Source organism: Lipotes vexillifer, unplaced genomic scaffold, assembly GCF_000442215.2.
Source record: "Lipotes vexillifer unplaced genomic scaffold, Lipotes_vexillifer_v1.1 scaffold969, whole genome shotgun sequence".
In the NCBI taxonomy this organism is placed as follows: domain Eukaryota; kingdom Metazoa; phylum Chordata; class Mammalia; order Artiodactyla; family Lipotidae; genus Lipotes; species Lipotes vexillifer.
The window spans coordinates 1,161,913-1,184,232 of NW_006774070.1; the positions used below are offsets into that span (position 1 = coordinate 1,161,913).

General features: G+C 38.9%; 1 protein-coding gene across 6 annotated transcripts in view; it reads right to left on the bottom strand.

Annotated features, from left to right (window-relative positions):
- The window catches only part of PUM1 (pumilio RNA binding family member 1), a 129,811-nt gene that overhangs the window by 75,668 nt on the left and 31,823 nt on the right, over positions 1-22,320 (bottom strand). For all 6 annotated transcript variants that reach the window (XM_007448786.1, XM_007448785.1, XM_007448789.1 and 3 more), the window contains one exon: positions 17,217-17,285. In XM_007448786.1, the coding sequence (XP_007448848.1) occupies positions 17,217-17,285 (69 nt within the window). The remainder of the gene's footprint in view (positions 1-17,216; positions 17,286-22,320) is intronic.

The following is a 22,320-nucleotide window of genomic DNA, read 5'->3' on the forward strand; positions in this document are numbered from 1 at the left end:
GCAGCTATTCCCCCATTACTGGAAAGGAAATAAAAATCTCCTCACCTCAGTTAATCTTAAGAATACTTAGTAATGCCGTTAAAGTGACTTCACAAAACATTCCACACCTCATAAAAATGCAGGCATCACTAGCTTTAAATTAGCTTCAACCAAAGAAATGCAAACTACCCTTTCAAGCAAAACGCAGTACAGTTTTGCACAAGATCAAAGCATTAGTGACCTGTTACAAAGTAAATTTCCACTAGAATCCCATCATTCTTCCTTCTGGTTATCAGCTTCACTCACTAAAATGTCCCTCTTATTTCTTCTAATTATGTTTTCACTTCAGCTGCTACTAGTCAGACAAGAAACTCAGAAGTCTGAGATAGTACACTGCTTTTGAGCATAAAAGAGTTGAATTTCTCAGAGGAACAGAACAAAAAAACAAAGTACAAAACATTTGCTCTCTCCTTGACAATAAAGGTTTACCTTTTCTATAACCCAATGATAATGAAGAAACATCTCAACTTTGCCCTCACTAAAATGAATCTCAGCTTTCCAACCTAAATTCTGGGTTTCTCGACATCAATTTATTCTAGCTCTATAAAACTATCTGGTAGACATGGGTTACTACCTAGAGCAAAGCAGTTTCCCTTGTACTTTTTTCCCCTAACTTGTTATCTTCTAGTCCAACAAGGTCATGACAAAAGACACATTTCGGTCTGACACTTAATTGCACAGAGGCATTGGTTTACTTGAAGATGAGCAGTTACAAGCAGTCAATTCCTAATGTGCCTCTAGGGTTCATTCTCTGAGAGAAGCAAGGACACAGCTGGTCTGTTAACTTGAGGGGGAGGGGGAAGGAGTGGGAGGGAGAGCCCAGACCATAGCTAGGCAGTGGAGACAGAAAGCCCTGGACTAGACAACTTAGATATGTCACAGGACAAACTGCAGGACTGCCCTGGGCCTCATTCTCTTTGCATTGATGAAGGAAATATTTTTCAGGTTGCTGTGATGATTAGAGATGTTGCTGATGCGGGCCTAACACAATGCCCACCACGCAGGAGGTTCTCAATAAATGTATTCAGTGGCATTACACCAAGGCAAAACAGCTGTAAACCACAGATGGGACCCTGAAAATTAATGTGTACGAACGTACAACTCTAGAATTCTTGCCTTTGAACTTATTTTTCTCCTCTTAATCTCAAAAATGCCCTCCTATAAGATTACAAATAGAATTTCTTTCCCTATTGGTTGTACCCTTTCCAACTAACATTCTGATTTTTCTCTTGTATTTTGTAGGGAGTGTAAGCAAACAGGAGTCTGCATCAACTTCTCCTCTGTGTACCAGAAGAAAGAATGTCAGCACAAGGGACTCCTCACTTGTTGGTTAACTTTAGTCTCCATATATTGGAAAGAGAGCAAAGATGATCAAATATATTAATTATGGTGCTCATCCCTCTCAACACAAATTTGGAAATCTTTATTCAAAACTCAAGCTTCTCTAAGCCACCAGCCTCCATGTGCAAATATAGTCTGTCCATAATTTGTCGAATTGCTTAGTGAAAGCAGCAGCCCTTGAACTCAAGGCTTCAAAAATGACTTCTAAGATCTTGTCATCTTTCCTCATAGCTTGCCAGGTTGTCGCAACATGCAAAGCCAGCAAAAGCAGGTCCATATATAAGCAAGGCTGTTTCCAGGCCAAATTCTCTCATAAGGAAACAATAATACAACAAACATGTAGAAAGGTACTAAAAAGTGGAGACTGTACCTCAAAGTAGTAATAGATGCAACAAATCTCAAAGGAATACAGTCATCCCTCAGTATCCATGGGGGGCTGGTTCCAGGAGCCTCCTTGGATACCAAAATCCTCAGATGTTCAAGTCCCTTATATAAAATGACGTAGTACAATGCATACAGTACACACTGAAAAATTCAAGACCCTAGTCACATACCAAGAGAAAATGGTGTCTTCCACTATTAACAGTATGTATAAATATAAATCCTAAATAGATGCTAGGAGCAGCCCCCAAAGTAGTAAAACCCCATATGCTTTGCCAAAGTAACCAAGAAGATCAATTAACTATTATTAATGAAAACAGCAGAGACTGAAAAGGCCAAGTCTGTAAGAGATAAAGAAAAAGGAAGTGGTAGAAGAAGGTGATAGCAAGCCAATTCTGGGAGGAAAAAAGGCAGAACCTATGGTTTGCAAGAGTGCTCTGCAGATGAAGAAAAGTAAACTACTGTATCAAGGTACCTGGGCAAGGACAGAAGCAAACTTAGCAAAGCTCCTCAGAGTCTCTGGACCTTCCACAGCATTTCTCTTTCCTCCAAAACATACCCTTCTCCACTCTTCAGCTGTGTGGCAAGCAGCACCTGAAACAACTCCTAATGTCTGTACCTCTTGGTACTCAGTCCCTTGTGTAATTCCCCCTCTTATCCTATCTGTGGGCTGAACCTACTGACTTGCTCCTAAGGAGTAAGAGAGGGCAAAAGTGAGGGGGTGCCGCTTTCAAGACTGTCTTTAAAATACTGACTTCCATGTTGCCTCTACTCCTCTCTCGCCCTCTCACCTTCTCACTTTAACGAAGCTAGCTGCTATACTGTGAGCTGCCCAACAGAGAGGCCCATATGGCAAGGAACCAAGAGAGGTCACTGGACATCAATTCCTTAGGAACTGAGGCCCTCAGTCTAGCAACCTGCGAGAAACTTAATCCTGATATCAACCACATGAGTAAGCTTGGAAGCAGCCCCTTCCCCAGTTGGACTTTGAGATGACTGCAAACCCAGCTGAAATCCTGACTGCAGCTTGTGAGGGACCCTGAAATAAAGAATCTTGCAAAGTCATGACTGGGCCCCTGACCTACAGAAACTGTGAGGCTTAAACAACGTGTTGTCTTAAGCCACTAAATTTTAGGGTAATTTGGAACATAGCAATAGATAACTAATACAGCTGTGAATATACGGAAGAGTTTTCTTTTATTTAAAACATCTTTAAGAGTCTGTTTTCAAGAAGCACTTCTTGTTCCATTTCTAATATCTAAAATCAAAGTGCTTTTTTTGAATTTGGAAAAAACTACATCCGTTCCATTTCATGTTTTCCCCTATTCTGTCTTATAGCCCTTCTGTATTTAAAAAAAAGACTGGCTTTTTAAATTCGGCAAAATTAAATGGACTTAGACTTGTTAAGCTTACTGAGAATTAGTAGCAATCACATAGTCAAGAGTCATCTAAAATAAAGACATTGTTCGAATCTGATCATATTAAAAGGAGCTATAATCTATTGAATATAAAACAAAGTGATGATGAGTATCCAATTGTTATTTCAAATTCAGATTCAACCCTTCTAAAGGTAATATCATCCACAGCACTGGCTAAAACATCCTGGTTCACCAACCCATATCAGAAGTTGCCAAACCTTCACTTAAGCCACACCTAAATTCAATCATCAAACATTCAAATTCAACTAGTGTATGAAAAGACAGTTACTGCTTACCCCATCAAGAACTTGGAAATACTGTTCTTTGACAGGACAACAAAGAACAGATCACAGAAGAGGTTTACAAAATTCAATTTCAAGAAATATTAGGCAATTAGAGGATTAAAAGATTTCACAATTCTAAAGGAAGATAAGGGAGTTAGAAATTGGTCCAACAAAAGCAAAGGAGACCCAGGGAGTCAGATGTAGGCAGTATCAACCAATATGCATGTTTAGGGAGAGGACATATGATGCACAAACAAGTCTGTCCTTATAAAAGCAATTAATGCATCAGGCTAGATAGTAGCTTACAGCAGCCACTAAAAACATCCAAGTAACTTCCCTGGCTCAGACTGCTTAACAAGCAAACTTAAGAGAACTTTGCTTCCTCCTAAAGCCAAACATGCTGATCACTGAACACAATTATCCTGTCCACTTCAGAGTTGTTGTTTCTCCTTATAAATTAGTAAATTGCTTTTAGTTTTCATACATTAATCTCTTGTGGTTCTAGTCAGCATAGGTCAGTTCTATAATCCAATCACCTCTAAATTAGTAAATCCCTTTCAAGACCTACAAACTGAGAACCAGGGCTTGGGAGGTCCTACCATCCGACACAGCAATACAACAGACCTTGTACTCTTCCATGTACTGTCCCATTAAATGGGATTCCTAAGTGCCTCTCCAGTAGTATCTGCTCTCCGGTCTTTAGGAGAAAAACACATACACTACTTATCCCAGCTTGAACCACAGGTTTGTAAAAGAAAAGACTTAAGGAGAGTAAAGAAATCAGTAAGCTTATTCATGAGGCTTCTGGAGAACAAAGTAGAAATCAAGCACTGGTTTATGAGCAATGTTAGCCACTTGGGAAACCTCTAAATTGTGTTTGGAAACACGTTTTTTTTAAATTATCTAACAGAAAAGACAATACACAAAGCCACACCTGCACAATCGACCACCACATTAACCCCTACTAAGAGTCCTTTAAACAGAGGTGGAGACAATAAACTAAAAGGCTGAGAACATCAAAAACCTCTAGGCTTCTTATTTTAAGTAATATAGTGGTAAAACACACACAACTACTCTGAAATCACTTTAAAAAACAAACAACAACAAAAAACTGGTTTCAGGGGGCTTCCCTGGTGGCGCAGTGGTTGAGAGTCCGCCTGCCGATGCAGCGGGCACAGGTTCATGCCCCGGTCCGGGAAGATCCCACATGTCGCGGAGCGGCTGAGCCCGTGAGCCGTGGCCGCTGAGCCTGCGCATCCGGAGCCTGTGCTCCGCAACGGGAGAGGCCACAACAGTGAGAGGCCCGCGTACCGAAAAAAAAAAAAAAAAACAAAACTGGTTTCAAATCCCAACTCATCTAGGCCTCAGTTTTCTCACCTATAAAATGAACTGTTATGAACATTAAATAATATAGTGTGTAAAGGAGTAGTACAATGCTGGACTCAGTAATCACTCAAAGAATTAGCTGCTAATATTATTTAGTAACAAAATAGTAACCAGCAGACTTCACACTACTAATGGCATAGCCAATGAAATGCTGTGTACTCAGCTAGCAGATGAGCACATCACCCAGCCCACTTCAGTGAAAATCTATAAAATTAGGAGCCCAACAAAACACTGCAGGAAGAACTATGATTAGAGCTTTGCAAAAACTAAGAGGCAAGCTGATTATTAAAGACTGGATGTGTTTGACCATACCACCATTAATACTTGCACAGATGGAAACTCCAATAAGCACTCTGTACTCAAGAGGACTGCTTACACACAACACAGGCTGCATAGAGCTATCTCTCAGAGCAGAAATTTGGCTTCTCAAGGCGTACTGTTCACAGGGATGCTACAGCCCCTAAGGCATGAACAGGTTTAATCATCTCATGTGGCAATGCAAACTTCCAACACAAGCTTAGTTTCATTGGAATGTAGCCAATGCAGGAGTCAAATACCTGCTATTTTAACTAGCTGGTAAGATATAGCACCCCCCCAATTTTTTAATCTCTTGATAAATATTCTCATTACATTAAAAGAACTTGATATCAACTCAGAGAAAGGACCACTCAGTACTGATAGAAACAAATATTATTGGTAAACACTGTCACATGTTCTAGTCAAAGCTCTACCTGTGAAAACTGTGTAATTTTCAGAATTCCCTTCTCAAAATCTTAATGCCCTAGGGAATTTACCTGGCCCTCCATACCAAAGGGTTGTTGTGAAATCTAGTGAGACAGTTCATAATAAATACTATAAACTACACACAGAAGTTACTACTAAAGTTTTAACAAGAAATGGTTTAAATATAAAATAAATTGATATCTTTTACAAGGCTTTTAAAAAAAAGGTACAAATATCCATTCACTGTTATGACAATTCTTTTGGAAAGGGTTCTGAAAAAATATACATTAAGAGTCATGTTCACCTCCTACACTGTTGGTGGGAATGTAAATTGGTGCAGCCACTATGGAAAACAGTATGGAAGTTAAAAACTAAAAACAGAGTTGGCATATGACCCAGCAATCCCACTCCTGGGCATATATCCAAACAAAACTACAATTAAAATACAATACAAATGAACATATCTATGAAACAGAAACAGACTCACAGATATAGAGAATGGACCTGTGGCTACCAAGCAGGGAGGCGAGTGTAGGGGAGTGAAGGGTTGGGAGTTTGGGGTTAGCAGATGCAAACTATTATATATAGGATGCATAAACAACAAGGTCCTACTGTATAGCACAGGGAACTATATTCAATATCCTACGATAAACCATAATGGAAAAGAATATGAAGAAGAATACATATATGTACAACTGAATCACTTTGCGGTACAGCAGAAATTAACACAACATTGTAAATCAACTATACTTCAATAAAAATTTAAAAAATAATAACAATAAATTAAAAAGCTGGAAAAAAAGCCATGTTCATTCCTGAGAATTTATCTCAACATTAAAGAATTCAAAAGGGAAAAAAGCTTCATATTCAAAATATAAGAGCAAAAAAGTTGGGAGCAAACTAATGTTCAATAAGGTACAACTATATGCAACAATACAAGCTCACCCAAAACAGCTATCAGGACTATATGTAATATTTATAAAATAACATTAAATTTTTAAAGCAAAATACAAAATTATACACGAAAAGACTGCTTCTCCTCATGCACCCTTCCCTTTTGGATCAAGACTGGAAAGAAAAATAAAAACTGAAATAGGTGCTCGTTGATGTGGGATTATGGATGACTTGTTACAAAATACACTTTTATTATGATTTAGAACCGATTTTTAATAAATAAAAATTGAGATTATGGTGGTACAGAATTCACTACAAATAAGGCATTTTCTCTTAAGCAGATACATTTCACTTCAACATAATTTCAAAGTGACAAAAGTTAGTGGGAATTTTGAGAGAGCTCACACCGCATGGTTCAGATATGAGATGGCCAGAAAAATTTGTTTGGGTTTTTCCATAAGATGTTACAGAAAAACCCAAGTGAACTTTCTGGCCAACCCAGTTATTTTTAAGCAAGCAGATAATAATTTCCAATCCACTTTGAAAACTGTAACTTAAATAAGGGATGGTGAAAATCTTCAAAGGCTTAATCACAAGCCAATCATTTTTTAATTAAAAATACCTAAGTATATTAAAAAATAAAGAAAGAAAGAAGATGGTGTTTTCATTTTTCCCTTCTCTTCCAGAAAGTTTAAGGAACATGACCCTCTAAATTCTCACTTCCCATTTATATAACTACTAATTAAGTATCCTACTTTTTTTTTTTTTGCGGTACGCGGGCCTCTCACTGTTTTGGCCTCTCCCGTTGCGGAGCACAGGCTCCGGACGCGCAGGCTCAGCGGCCATGGCTCAAGGGCCCAGCCCCTCCGCGGCATGTGGGATCTTCCCAGATTGGGGCACGAACCCGTGTCCCCTGCATCGGCAGGCAAACTCTCAACCAGTGCGCCACCAGGGAAGGCCTCCTGCATTTTTTTTAATCAGTTACTCAATACTTACATGTAAAGATTATTTTTAAATGTTTAAACATTTTTGTTGTTTCATATTATTCAAATCGTCAAAAACTGTCTAAGAATCAAAATTTGCTATAATTTTTTTCACATTTCACTACTAGGCAGCATCACAATCTGGCATCTAGTAATTACTGCTTAAAATTTTCAGTCTATGTGGCAAGATGATTACTAGTGAAAACAAATTTCCATATTAATTGTCTCTCAACTAAATCTCTTTTTGTTGAAATCTAATATACTCCTTTTAAGAAAGAAACGTTTAATTTTTTGCATAATTATAACTGCAGTATATAAAATTAAGAGATTTAAAAAAAATATTTTCCAGGGTTATTAAGCACTTTTCATAATAAACACTGTTAATAGTTGTATCTAATGTCCTTTAATAACATTTCCACCACTAAGGATGAAGTTACACAAATCACTTAGGCCTGGCCAATATGAGGTAATTTGATCTTCTCTCTCATATCTGAAAAACCAATATTGTTTTTCTGACCATTGAAAAAATAAAAATTTTAGCATCTGAAGTATTTGAACTTACCCTGAAATGCACAACCTGCATGAGCCACTACTGGAAGTAACAAAAGCAGTAAAAAACAAACAAACAAACAAAGTTCTCTGCCCTGAAAGAAAAGATTCAAAAGAAAAACCGGGACTTCCCTGATGGCGCAGTGGTTAAGAATCCACCTGCCAATGCAGAGGACACAGGTTCAAGCGCTGGTCCGGGAAGATGCCACATGCTGCGGAGCAACTAAGCCCGTGCTCCACAACTACTGAGCCTGCGCTCTAGAGCTCACGAGCCACAACTACTGAAGCCCAACAAGCCTAGAGCCCATGCTCCACAACAAGAGTAGCCCCCGCTCCCCACAACTAGAGAAAGCCCGTGCGTAGCAACGAAGACCCAACGCAGCCAAAAATAAATAAGCAAACAAACAGGCCAAGAATTAAATTTTTTTTTAAAAAGAGAAAAACCTACCAGGAATCAAACTGGAACAGTACCTGGCACAGGATGGTCAAGGAACACCTTAAAGGATAGGGGACTTCAGAGCAAGAAGACAGCAGAAAGGACTTTCCACAAAGAGCAAAGGTAGAAATAAAAGCAAGTGGGGCAGGTGCCCACCAATAAAAAAGGAATCCCACCACCAACTAGAGGCAGTAAGGAGAGGGTGAAAAAACAAAACTAGTCCAGCTGCCAGTGAGGCTTTATGGAGCACTGAGGAGCTGGGCTCTAATCCAACAGGCAACAACAGGGAGTAAAATCATAAAAATTCATTTTAAAAGATTAATTTGAGGGACTTTCCTGGCAGTCCAGTGGTTAAGACTCCACACTTCCAATGCAGGGGGCACGGATTCAATCCCTGGTTGGGGAACTAAGATCCCACCTGCCGCGAGACGCGGCCAAAAAATAAAGATTAATTTCACATTCCTTTATAAAAAGGAGTGAGGGAAAGCAAATGGATGCTGGGAGGCTAAGCAAAGAGGTCACTGCAGTAACCCAGGCATAAAATGGTAAAAGAAGGGACCTGTGGAAATGGGAGCTGGAAAGGTACAAACTGCTGCTTAGATGCCTCTCTCAACTTTCAAGGCATTTTCTTCAAAGTTATTTAATTGCAAAAGGGAAGAGTCATAGCCCATTATGGTGATCAAGAATGAAGTCACTAAGTATACATAAGCCAGTCTACCACTGAAGCTATTTTAATCAGGAATCTATTCCACAGAGTCAGCTGAGTCCAAAGCCTAGATGAAAACAGGATCCAAGTATGTAAGAATACAGTGCTGCAAGTTTAAGTCTACAACTCCAGTGGGTAAAGTTTTAAGGTTGTTCTGAGGATCCACTGCGAGCTGCTGGGGAACAGTAAGAGCAAAAAGAGCAATCAAGTAGAGGTAAGAAGAATTTGGTAGCTCTTAAATTTTAGGACCACCACAAATTAGACTGAATTGATGACTACTGTTTAACTTAAAAATGCACTCTGGGGAATTCCCTGGCGGTCCAGTGGTTAAGACTCCATGCTTCCACTGCAGGGGGGCACGGGTTCGATCCCTGGTTGGGGAACTAAGATTCCGAGTGCTGCAAGGTGTGGCCAAAGAAAACAAAACAAACAAACAAAAAACCAAAAACGCACTCTCTTCAAAGGAGCACAGGGGTTTCCCAGTGTTCTTTACCACACAAAAAACACAATCACTGTTAACAACTTCATCCTTGAAACTAAACACACAGAAGATGTTGGTTGTTCTTTCAGAAAACATGCCCTTCAAAAATAAAAAATTCAGAGATACTGTTAGCACCTCAAGCTCCATGAATATTTTGTGGTAAATTAACCTGGGGCAAGCTCCACACTAATCCCTTCTCCACTGCACATCCCTTCCTGAAGCCACTGAAAGTAAAGTTTTCCTTATACCTTCCCGCTTCAAGTTATTAGAACAGAGCCAAAAGAAGTTTCTTTTCTCTGATATCTTCATAAAACTTCACGAACAGTAAACTATGCTCAGAAAATGAAGATATTCCCCAGGTGAACTAGGCTTTTCTGCACGATATAGAAAAGGCATGTAAGGAAACAGAAGACAATGTTATCCCGGTCACCTTTAAGTTCCCTATAAATAATGTCATTTGTTTTTATCAAAGTATAAATTACATGGTTTGATCTATAACATAACCATATTAAAGTTATACTAGGTCTAGACTTTAAATAATTATATAAATGATTCCTTGCAATAGTACCTGAGAGCTCAGTGTGTAAAAGATAAGCCTCCAGATCACTTAGGAAATCTGTAAAGTTCATGAATAAAACCATGAAAACATCTAGATTACTTCATGACCTACCCCCCTCATAGTCCCAAAGCAGGAAGCAAACAGCTCAATTAAGAGAGGATAAAGAATCCTTTGCCTCAGGATGGGGCCAAACACTCAAACCCACCCACACATCCAGTCAGCCTCAGGGTATTTTTAATTATTAAATTGACGAGAAGTGTCCTAGTATGCCAGATATGGACAGGTTCCCTCTTTCGTGTTCCAGGAGTGTAAAATTTCACAGATGTGCATGTGTATCACAGATGTTCATGTATACAGGGAAGACCAACCCAGAAAATAAACTATTTCTTCTACACATTTTGCTATAATGAGGACCACAGAATGCATTAATTAATTAAGAGACAATGAATGAATTTTGGTGTTCTGGTTCCTCATCAGCAAAACAAAAGTAAACAAGAAAGAATTACACACAACATAGTTTAATACAAGCTTGAACAAGAAATATAACAACAGCAATTCCAATTTTCTAAACACCATTATGTCTGGTTGTATATATATAATGAGAATATTTCCATGCCCCAGCAGATGGCCCAGAGAAAGTGTCCTATGATTACAACTACATTAAATAAAAGATCCTTTATAATAAATACCTTTATATAAGATTCAACTTGGATAACAGCATTGCTGACATGCTATTCATCCTATGTACTCTTCATAAAATAATTATTGAATAATTCAAAAATGTAAAGATTTGCAGAGAAGACAATAAATGCTTTTCAGTTTTGTCCGCTCCCCATCCTCCCCTTCACACCCCCACATCCCTAAGGGTGGAAAAGTAATAGGGATAGAGAATACAGGCAATATTAACTGAATTGAACTGAGGTCCCTTGGGGGGAACTTCTGATGTAAAAGAGAAAATAAAGAGGAACCCATACTTAGAAAAAAATATTTACTGGTACACGATTTATTCAACACAATATATTAGGCAGCCACTGTTTACAAAGTACATATTAGCTGAAGCCCCTGCCCTCAGCAAACTTATGTGCAAGGAAATAGAAAACATTTACACAAATCACTATATATAAAATAAATTAGGGCCATAAGAATTATATAAATAAGTAATGTGCTACTGAATTCCCCTCTGTAGCTTCTGGTTGGTGAGAGCAAGAAAGCTTTCATGGACGAGCTGATAACTGAAGCTGGACTTTTGCGTACTGGGTAGGCTCTGGACATGCAGAAATGAACAGTAGAAAAGCTCAGAATCTGAGTGATAGAGATCTGGGTTTAAACAGCTGGCTCATGATCATGTTAACCTCTATAATCCTGTTTGCTCAGTATATAAAGGACATCCTAATATTGTGGTCCTAATAAAGGACCACTGTGAAGACAATAATGTATGTGTGATTAGTACAGTACCTGGAAAATCATATATGTTCAATAGACTGCAGCTATTATTATTTCTGAGCCTAATGAAATAGAACTTGATGTCAATCCACATCTTGACAGTTATGATCTTAGGTGGAGTCACTTGACCTTAGAACTCACTTCCCTCATGTAAAAATAGTCGTGTCTCTCAAAAATCTGTTGGGAGATTCACATAGGTAATGAAATCAATGCCAAAGTGTTTTGAAAAGTGTTAATGTATTACTGTAGTTAATTAGCTTACTTTCAAATAAAGCATACTGATGTGGATAAAAAGAATAAAAACATTTTAGACAAAGGAGGATAAAAGGGAAGAAATTTAATGAAGACAGATTAAGCAGCATGTGGATCAGCTATTTCTTGATGCAGAGAAGCATGTTTTACTGCATTCAAACATTCCAAAATAGCTTAACGTATACAGGGTTAAGTCCACCCATGCTTCCCAGTGCAGGACAGAAGGCAGATATTGGAATGCATGGGGTTCCACACAGGTCTCAAAGTGACAGGACAGAACTGGGCACCAGGTTCTAAATGCACCCATGTTCGCAGGGTTAGAAGATACCTTCTTATCATCTTCTTCAAAAATGCCCAATCCTAATCCCAAAACTATTATGAGATCGCAGGAACTTCCAAAACAAGACTCATAAAAAGGTCACTTCACCTCTAACATGGTCATTAACCTAATAAAGGAAAGTTATTAACTTTCTCCATATCACTTGGCCTGGCTAGCTATGTCTTCTCTAAAGGAACCATTTTATTTTAATAACAAGATGTCAAAAATGCCCAACAACCAAATGGTATTAATACAAAGTTAATGGAACTAGGCAGCTTTTACCATTCCTATGCATACTCAAAAGCTGCATTTTGTGGGGAAAAGGATGTGTTACACTGCTTGGCCAGATATTTTTATAATGCACCACAGGCTCCATTTATTTTTCATCCTTTCTGTAAGAAAGGCTGCATGATCTTGCTAGCAGACAACACATCTCCTTTCCAAAATTCAACCCAGTTTAGAGTCAACTGAGTTACTCTTATGGGACTCTAACTGCAAGGAATTTACAGTGTGAGGTTAGCCCCTCTAGGGCTGTGTATCATAAAAGTACTTTTAGGGCTTCCCTGGTGGTGCAGTGGTTGAGAGTCCGCCTGCCGATGCAGGGGACATGGGTTCATGCCCCGGTCCGGGAGGATCTCACATGCCGCGGAGCGGCTGGGCCTGTGAGCCATGGCCGCTGAGCCTGCGCATCCGGGGCCTGTGCTCCGCAACAGGAGAGGCCACAACAGTGAGAGGCCCGCGTACCGCAAAAAAAAAAAAAAAAAAAAAAGTACTTTTAGCTACCCAAAAGCCTCCAATTCTGTGAGCCATCATGCCATGATGGAAAGATGTGGACTTGGTATCCACATTAGGCTCCTACTTGTCCCAATTTCACATTTACCACCCTATGAGCCCTGATGGACAGACACTTCAATGTCTTGAAGTGAATGAGTCACTTAGAGAATCCAATGAAAACTTACAGAACCTCTACATCACACTCTAAAAACACATCTTTTAGACACCCTCTGGCATATCCTAGAAAAAGGAGAACTAGTCCTATTTTCTATCCTTTTAAAGCTAGAAATAAGGGCAAACTCCAAGAATCTTAGACTTAAAAGGGTCCTAGAAAACTATCTAGTCCAACATGTGTGTCTTATGGATGAAAAAAAGCAAAGTCCAAAGAAGATGAATGCCTGAGGCAAGGCTAAAAGCGGTGGCATCAGGGTTCTCACCCAGTGAGCTCTTCATCCCATCAAGTTATACCTTTCTTTGGGTTAAGAGCTCTCCAAATCATTGTCAAATTCCTTCCTCTACAAGCCATTCTGCTCTCACACTTACAGGCAGAAATCCTATGTAATGTCTAATGAGAACCTGCAGCTATGTTTTAAATACATCTCACCTTACTCTACTTCCAGGAACGTGGTAGGATTCATTATCACTCTACATACAGATGCACCTTCCAGATTTCATTCCTCAGGTTTACAAACGTGTTTATTACCAAGGGTAAGCTTTTCTATGCTTCAGTTTTCTAAAACAAAATGAAGGGCCACATACCTAAATACATTCCATTTATTCCAGAAATAATCACTATTATTTTAATGTCCCTGAACGCTGTCAGGTTTACTACATGTAAAACATTAAAGACTCTTAAAAAAAGTTCCTTGGTTTTTAAAAGTGAGAAAACCAATTATTCAGAATAAGGTGGCTTTTCTGTCTAAGACTCTCAAAGTACTTTCAAACGAGAACCACTATCCTCTTTGCAAATGCATCTTTTTCAGGACGTAAAATAAGTAAGTCATGCAAGACCATAAACCAACCAAGGCAGAAACAGAACCCAGAAACATCAGGTCAATGAGCCTTCCTCAGTACTACAAAGACATACTCTTGAATATTCAACTAACAGAAATAATCTGTGCCTTTAAACTTTTCAGGACTGGACTTAAAGTTGAATGAAAGCGGCTGCTAGCAAGGAGAGTGGATGAAATATCTGAAAATAATTCGTAGCCCTAAGCCTAAGACATTTTCCTATCTTCCTTTTTATGTTGACTTTTTAGAACAGGAGGTAAATAAAGCACTTGTAGAGTGTCCTTCAGCTAAGAACAGCCAGCTGTGCTTCAGACAACCAGCAAGGTTTGAAGGCAAAGTTTTAAGTAGTCATCTCTGAGCAAGATTTCTAAGAAACACTATCTAGCACAGTGACTCCAGGAGTCTAGCACTGGCTTTGATGAGGAAAAAAAAACTGCAAGAGCCAGGCAGCACTAACTTTACTAGAAATCAATTACTTTGAATCGAGGCAATTCTCTTTGAACTCTAAAGATTCACACACTCTTGAACATAGGTATCATCTGCCCTAATGAGGACTCTCACACAAGCACACAGACACACACAAATACAAATAAAATAACTGCAGCAAAAAAATACTGTGCCTGGCTTTATAAATCCATGCAATTTACTTGAAATTTTAGTGTTTATATGGGTAAACACTACATTTACAAACATCTCCTCCCAGAGATGCTTTATTGTTTAAAGGGAAGGAAATTTAATGACGTTAAACTAATTAGAAACTATGCTTTTTAATTTTATTATAAAAGCTAGCTTTCTTCATCTCTCTTTTGTGCCCATCTCCCTTGTATCTCTGCAAAAAACATTCCCCCAACCTATACCTATGTGAATCTTAACTAAACCAGAGGACGTTTCCCAACTCCTATACCTCCATCCAAGTAATCACAAACTACTCCTGCCAATACTGATCACTCTCTTCTCAAAACAAGAACCATACAAAGAAACGCAGTGAACTCTTTCTGTTGTCATGTGTATTCACTCCTTCCTCAACCAGCTAAAGAAAGAGTTCCTTGAGTACAAAAACCTCACTCCATACTTAACTCAGTTGTCCCCTTTGTGCCTGGACACTGGGTTATGCTTTCAAAAAATAACTTCAGTTAAGTGTATTTTGGAAGGGAAGTGTATTAAGCATTTTTTAAAATCCTTCCCCAAATATCAACTGTTATAAAGCTTACTAAAATGAGATTTTTACCATCAATTATTTTATAAGTATTGGTTTCATTTACTCTAAGGGCACGTGCTTTGGAGAGGTAGCCAGGTCAGAGTCCCAGCTCCATCACTTTCTAGATGTGTGACCCTGAGCAAAATTTTTCCTTATCTGGATAACAGAACCATCCTGAGAGAGTTACTGATGAGCTAATGCATACAAACCTCTTAGCATCTGCCTAACAGATGGTCAACAAATGGTAGCTATTATTATTACTTTGTTAATAATAAGGAAAGAAGAGTGACACTGCATTCCTGTTGGAATGTACTTTGTTTAGTTATTTACATATGCCAACACCTAGCTCTGATGAATTACACACAAACATCAAAAAATGACATCTCTAACAAAAATAAGGAGGTGCAGTCTGGAGACCCTGTGGGGAAGGGATATTTTTGGAAGAAGAAAATGATTTTTTAAATATTTTTGTTGTTAATTTAAATAAAATTCACTTTCTGTTCACTCTTCTTCAATTAAGTTAAGTCTTTAAAGATTATGAAGTGTTACAAAACAGTAACGGCATTATTTTTATTCTGTGTAACTAATTTTAAAAGACTGGGCTTAGAGTGGACCAGGTTAGAACCACAGGAGTGTGGAAGCAGATGAATGTGGTTTCCCCATCTATAATTAATATGACATATCTGTTAACTTTCTGTTCAAACTGTGCTCCAGAAATTTAGTGAGAAAATCACTTACTGAATAACCAGATAGGGTTTATTGATGTGCACTGTTTCATTAATATTAGGCAGGCACAGGAAACATAAGAACACCTACCAATCTGTTCTTCAAGCTCTAGAGGAAACACAAAAAAAGGCCAAAACCCCATGAACCCAAGATAATAGGACACTCGACTCTGACCACAAGATGATTCAGAAAAGTTGGAAACAAAATCTTATAACCAAGGAAGCAAGAATCTCAGGATCTAAACACAAAGACTTTAACTAATGCCCAGCCACAATGGTAGTAAATGAATATTTGTTATAAATCAGGAAATTATCTTAATTTTGAGTCCTTGGAACCTAGAACAGTGCCTGGATCAAAGAATATTGGCTAAATCAAAGAACAAATGTATTTAATGAATAGTATAAAAGAGAATCCAGAATACAGCTATTCTCCCTCCTTTAAAACATTAAAATAGATATGGGGGCTTTTAAATATTAGCTATACAAAATATAAAACAGAAGAAAAAACCTAAGGCTACTCTCCAGAACAAAAAAATCACAAGCAAATGGCCCCAGTTTGTGAACCTGTGACATCTTTAGCAATTAATTCAACCTGTACGTTCTACCTATCACCAATACACTTATTGTCAACATCTAGAAGCACCAGAAACCTGCTATACCTGATTTATATTCCTCTTTCTTTTAGAATTATGGCAATCTTCACTATCAACATAATGGACGGTAAATTTTGTTTTTGCAAATTTTAAACATTACAAACAAACCAAAATTCTTGTTTCTAAATTCTATCTACATAAGGGATGACTGGCTCAGGCCTCAACCTTCTGGAATTATTTCACCAGAAATCTAACAATTCCCTCTTCACAATGGAACTCTAAACAACTTCCTCAAAAATAACACTGCTCTAAAAATAGGTTATCAACATATTCTGACTAGCATCCAATCTAAAACTCCCTTCCACTGCAAAAGAACCTAACAACTGAAAAATGAGCCAAAGGTTAAGGACATTTTATGCATATAAAACTATTTTGTAAAATTTTAACACCTCAATTTACAACTGACTGGTTAAGATAATATTAATTTGTGCTCACATTTTGGTTTTGTTTTATTTTTAAGACATTAGGCTAAAGTTAACATTATTCTTATAATGAGATTGTTTTGGCAAAATTCTGCAATATCCCACTCCTATCATGAGGATGGCAACAAGGAAAAGCAAGCACATACTTCTGGAGACTAGATTCGGACACATTTGATGAAAGACAGCTCCAACCTTCTCTTAAAAACAGGCCCACTTTTCTGGCACACCAATTCACTTACCTCTCCCATCGCTCTTCCCTCCAGAGCAAGTGCTTGAAAATCGTGATTCAGCTCATCCATAGAACGTACCTATTGTTTAGAATAGAGGAGGGAATAATTCCAAGTTAGCATCTTGAATTTTACATACACATTAACACAACTGAAAAGCTTTTCTATGTTTACTTTCAGATATTGACAAGACAATAACAATAATCAAGTGACTGAGATTAAACATTCACTTACCTTTAACCATCAGCGTTCAGCAATGACCCCTGCTTTCTCCCCTCCCATTCCCTTTTGTTTTCAAACATGAAAAACACATAATGCAGAAAAAGAAAAAGCAAATTCCATCACACAAGAATTACAGTAGGGACTTCCCTGGTGATCCAGAGGTTAAGAATCCACCTTCCAATGCAGGGGATGCGGGTTCGATCCCTGGTTGGGGAACTAAGATCCCACATGCCATGGGGCAACTAAGCCTGCACGCTCTAGAGCCCGCACGCCACAACTAGAGAACCCACATGCTGCCACTACTGAGCCCGCGTGCTGCAACTAAGACCCAACGCAGCCAAATAAATAATTAAATAGATAGATAAATAAATAAGGAAGCAGAGTCTTTAAAAGAGAGAGAGAGAGAATTACGGTAGCTGTATTTCATACATTTTGACTTAATAAGTAAAGATCAACATGTTGAAGAGCAATGATGTATGTAGATGATTATGTGACCTAAACCTTGCTACTGACTCAAAGACCACAGTCCTTATGAAAACTGACTCAAAGACCACAGTCCTTGTGAAAACAGTTAAGTACAAATTAGGGGACTCATCTGATCCAAGCCAGTATTTCTTTGATAAACCTCAGGCTGAAAGGCGCTACAAACTATATAACGGAGTGCCCCCAACATTTCTCCATATTGGAATATCTCTGTGGGCTCCTAGAATCTGAAAACCAGGAGAAATAAAAAATAGCACATATCACAAGGATCTCTTCAAACTTTACTTATCATTAAATGTATTACCCACATCATAACAATCTTTCTAGACTTCAATTAACTCATCTCCAAGGTCACTACTACATGGTAATATTTAAGAGCAAGAATGAAATGTGGAATAGATTACGCAAAACAGTCATAATTCAAAAACCCTTTACTGTCCAACAGTTTACTGGTCCTCTCAGTTATGAGCAACAAGCCACCTTTGCTGCCTGAGGCTAGAGTAATGTCCCTTGTTTATTAAAGCGGAAGGTTATTCTTTTTCTTTTTTTAACACCTTTATTAGAGTATAATGGCCTTACAATGGTGTGTTAGTTTCTGCTTTGTAACAAAGTGAATCAGCTATACATATACATATATCCCCATATCTACTCCCTCTTGCATCTCCCTCCCACACTCCCTATCCCACCCCTCTAGGTGGTCACAAAGCACAGAGCTGATCTCCCTGTGCTATGCAGCAGCTTCCCACTAGCCATCCATTTTACATTTGGTAGGGTATGTATGTCAATGCTACTCTCTCACTTCATGCCAGCTTCCCCTTCCTCCCCATGCCCTCAAGTCCATTTTCTACCTCTGCGTCTTTATTCCTGCCCTGCCACTAGGTTCATCAGTACCGCTTTTTAAAATTCCATATACATGCGTTAGCATACAGTATTTGTCTTTCTCTTTGTGACTTACTTCACTCTGTATGACACTCTAGGTCCGTCCACCTCACTACAAATAACTCAATTTCATTTCTTTTTATGGCTAAGTAATATAAAGAGGAAAGCTATTCTGCCTACCTGAGAAAGACTGCTGATTGTCTGAAGCAGGACTTTCTCAAGCCCCCTCATCCAATCATCACTACCTCCAAATGTATGTGAACAATTTCTAGCAGTGGGTAAATGCAAAGAGAGTCAAACTAGGGACAGGCAGGGAGAGGGTAGAGTATGGAGCACGAACCTGAATACAGCTGGGGGAACCAATTTAAGGATTTTATTAACATGCTGACTGAATACCACCCCAATAATCTTAATTTGACTGAACTGTCACCACATAAAAATACAGTCGCATTGTTTTATTTTTTTTAATTAATTTATTTATTTTGTTCGCTGTGTTGGGTCTTCTTTGCTGTGCATGGGCTTTCTCTAGTTGTGGCGAGTGGAGGCTACTCTTCATTGCAGCACGGGCTTCTCATTGCAGTGGCTTCTCTTTTTGCAGAGCACGGGCTCTAGGCGCACAGGCTCAGTAGTTGTGGCGCGCGGGCTCTAGAGCACAGGCTCAGTAGCTGTGGTGCTCAGGCTTAGTTGCTCCACGGCATGTGGGATCTTCCTGGACCAGGGTTCGAATCTGCAGGCGGATTCACAATCACTGCACCACCAGGGAAGCCCAGGTCGCATTGTTTTAAATTACACATTTTCAAAACCCAGAGCTGACACTATGCTACAAATGATACATCGTGTCACTAAGATGTAACAGCTTTGGGATGCTTGACAAAAATGTAAATTTATAAAATTCAAAATGACACTAAATTTAAGCCATATGAGAACAAAGACATAGAGATAAGGCTTGTTATTGTGGTAAAACAGTTTCAAAGGGCCTTGAAACAGAAGCTAGGCTCACAGTACAAGGCGTTTACATTATTTCAGTAAGCACACTGAATAAGCTCCTAAACTACAGGTGGTAAAAATAAGGAGGGGAGGGGAGATGAGGACAGCATCTTAGCTAAACTCTACAAACGTCAGATAAAGTCATTTTGAACCTTCAGGCCAGAGTTAACATTTACAAAGCATGTAAATTAAACACATAAAGTTCTACATCTAGCTTTTTCTATGGAATCTAAACATGCATTTAACTAGATGCTAGGCGTTTCTTGAAAATCCAAAAACCTACAAATAGTTTTAACCAAGAATGTTGGAATTCTATTTATATTTCCCAAGAAAAAAGTAGGAGCGGCTACAAAAATGAAAAAAATAAAGTAGGAATGGTAAGGGAAGGCAGAGAACATGCAATATGCATATTTATGTAATCATTACAACAATCTCACAGTAATTATTCCCATTTAAGAGATTAGAACTGAGCCTCACAGAAATGCCTTCCCCAACCACTGTTGAGTAGGGAAGAGTGTTTAGATGGCATTTCCAGGATCTAAATCCAGATGTTCCAATTCAAAGTGCAATGTCCTTTCTAAGTTATCAAGCTGCCTCCAGGGCAGCCACAGGAAGTTTCCACCCCCAGACAGAACTGCCTTCACAGCTTTTGCTGTGGGCTTTGATGAGTCAGCTCTCTTGGTCTTCTTGCCTTTGCTTTCCACTGTCTCCTCCGCCTACCTTCAAAATTTGCCCATCCTTCCCTCACAGCAATTTCCATCCCTTTCTATACTGCCTTCCCACCCACCTGTCATTCTCTCTCCTACCACGTTTTATTTGCTGGCTCGCTCACCCTCTCAGGTCTCCTCACCCTCTCTTTATCTTTAGCTCTCTGTTCACCTCCTCCAGCTCTCCCTCTTCCAGGGTATGTCTCTCTCTGCCTCACATACAAGGTGAACCACTACTCCTCCTACCTCCTGTAGACAATGAGAATGGAGCCTTTGCTAGTACAGAAACTCCATTATAAACCACTTACCCACAGTTGAGTAGACAAGATAAACCAAGTCACTCTCACAAAAGTGTTTTTAACTAGTCAGGAACTTATTGTTTATAATGTGAGCTATACCTGATATGGTCATCAACACCAGGCAGACTCTCAACAAAATTCTTCCTAGGAAACAAAACTAATGATCAGAAGAAGACGCTCAGGAATCAAGAAAAATCAAATGATGAAAACAGACGACTGTAAGAAACTTCTTGGGCAGGTAACAAAGAAACCTTTTCTATCATAAAGGAGAAAAGTTGGCTGTAAATTATAATCAAAGAAAATGCTCCCATCAGGACAGAACTATCTTTTCAAGTTCCTGTACTCTGCTGTACACCTCCCCCTCTTTCTCTAGTATTCAATTTGAGTGAAGGGTTAATGTTAATTTCTACTACGACTTACTAATTCCATCTTCACTTTTGCTAAATGTCTGTAAGGCTTCCTGCCTTCCACTAAATAACCTTATCACTTCTGGTTTCACAAAACTATTTCCTATTTTTCTCTGTGGGCTACTTGACAGCTGCCCATCTCACACCCATCCAGGACTTTCTCTACTGAGGCCCCACCCCATAAAAGCATCTCTTACTCCCTTTACTGAAGAGGCAAAGTGAGAAAACCACGTTAGTGTCTAACCTACCTCTTATTTCCTCACTTCATCCCACCCAAGAATATCATCTGCACAAATGACCTAGCTTCTGAGTTTCCTTTCCATTTCCCAGATACCAGAACTTTCTTTTGTAAGCCTCAACACCTGTTTTCTTCTTCTAACATGGATCTTGTCCTAACTAGAATCAAAATTTTGCAAATTAAGTTGGTGTTTTACTGCATAGGAAGTTATAAAATCAAAACAGATAAACCCGGAACTATACATCACATTTGAAAAATGAAAAATTACGCAAAAGCATCACTTTACAAATCATTAAGAATGATATTCTAAAGTGCATTCCTTGAGAAGCCCTACTTACCATACTCAACATCCCATACACTTATCAGAATCAATGAATGATATACACTTCACTATTTCTATCTGTAAAACTGAGATAACACTGCCTACTTTATACTTTTGCTATGAAGACTAAATGAGGGACTTCCCTGGTGGCACAGTAGTTAAGAATCTGCCTGCCAATGCAGGGGACATGGGCTCGAGCCCTGGTCCAGGAAGATCCCACATGCCATGGAGCAACTAAGCCGGTGCACTGCAACTACTGAGCCTGCGCTCTAGAGCCCACGAGCCACAACTACTGAAGCCCACGTGCCTAGGCCCATGCTCCGCAACAAGAGAAGCCACCACGATGAGAAGCCCGCACACTGCAACGAAGAGTAGCCCCCACTCACCGCAACTAGAGAAAGCCCACGTGCAGCAACAAGGACCCAATGCAGCCATAAATAAATAAATTCATAAAAAATATATTAAATGAGACATGTCCAATACCTAGTAGGCATTTATTCAACTATATCCATCTCACAAGTTATTCTCTTTAAGTTACTGAAATGTCCCCATACGTCCATCTCTTCTTTCCC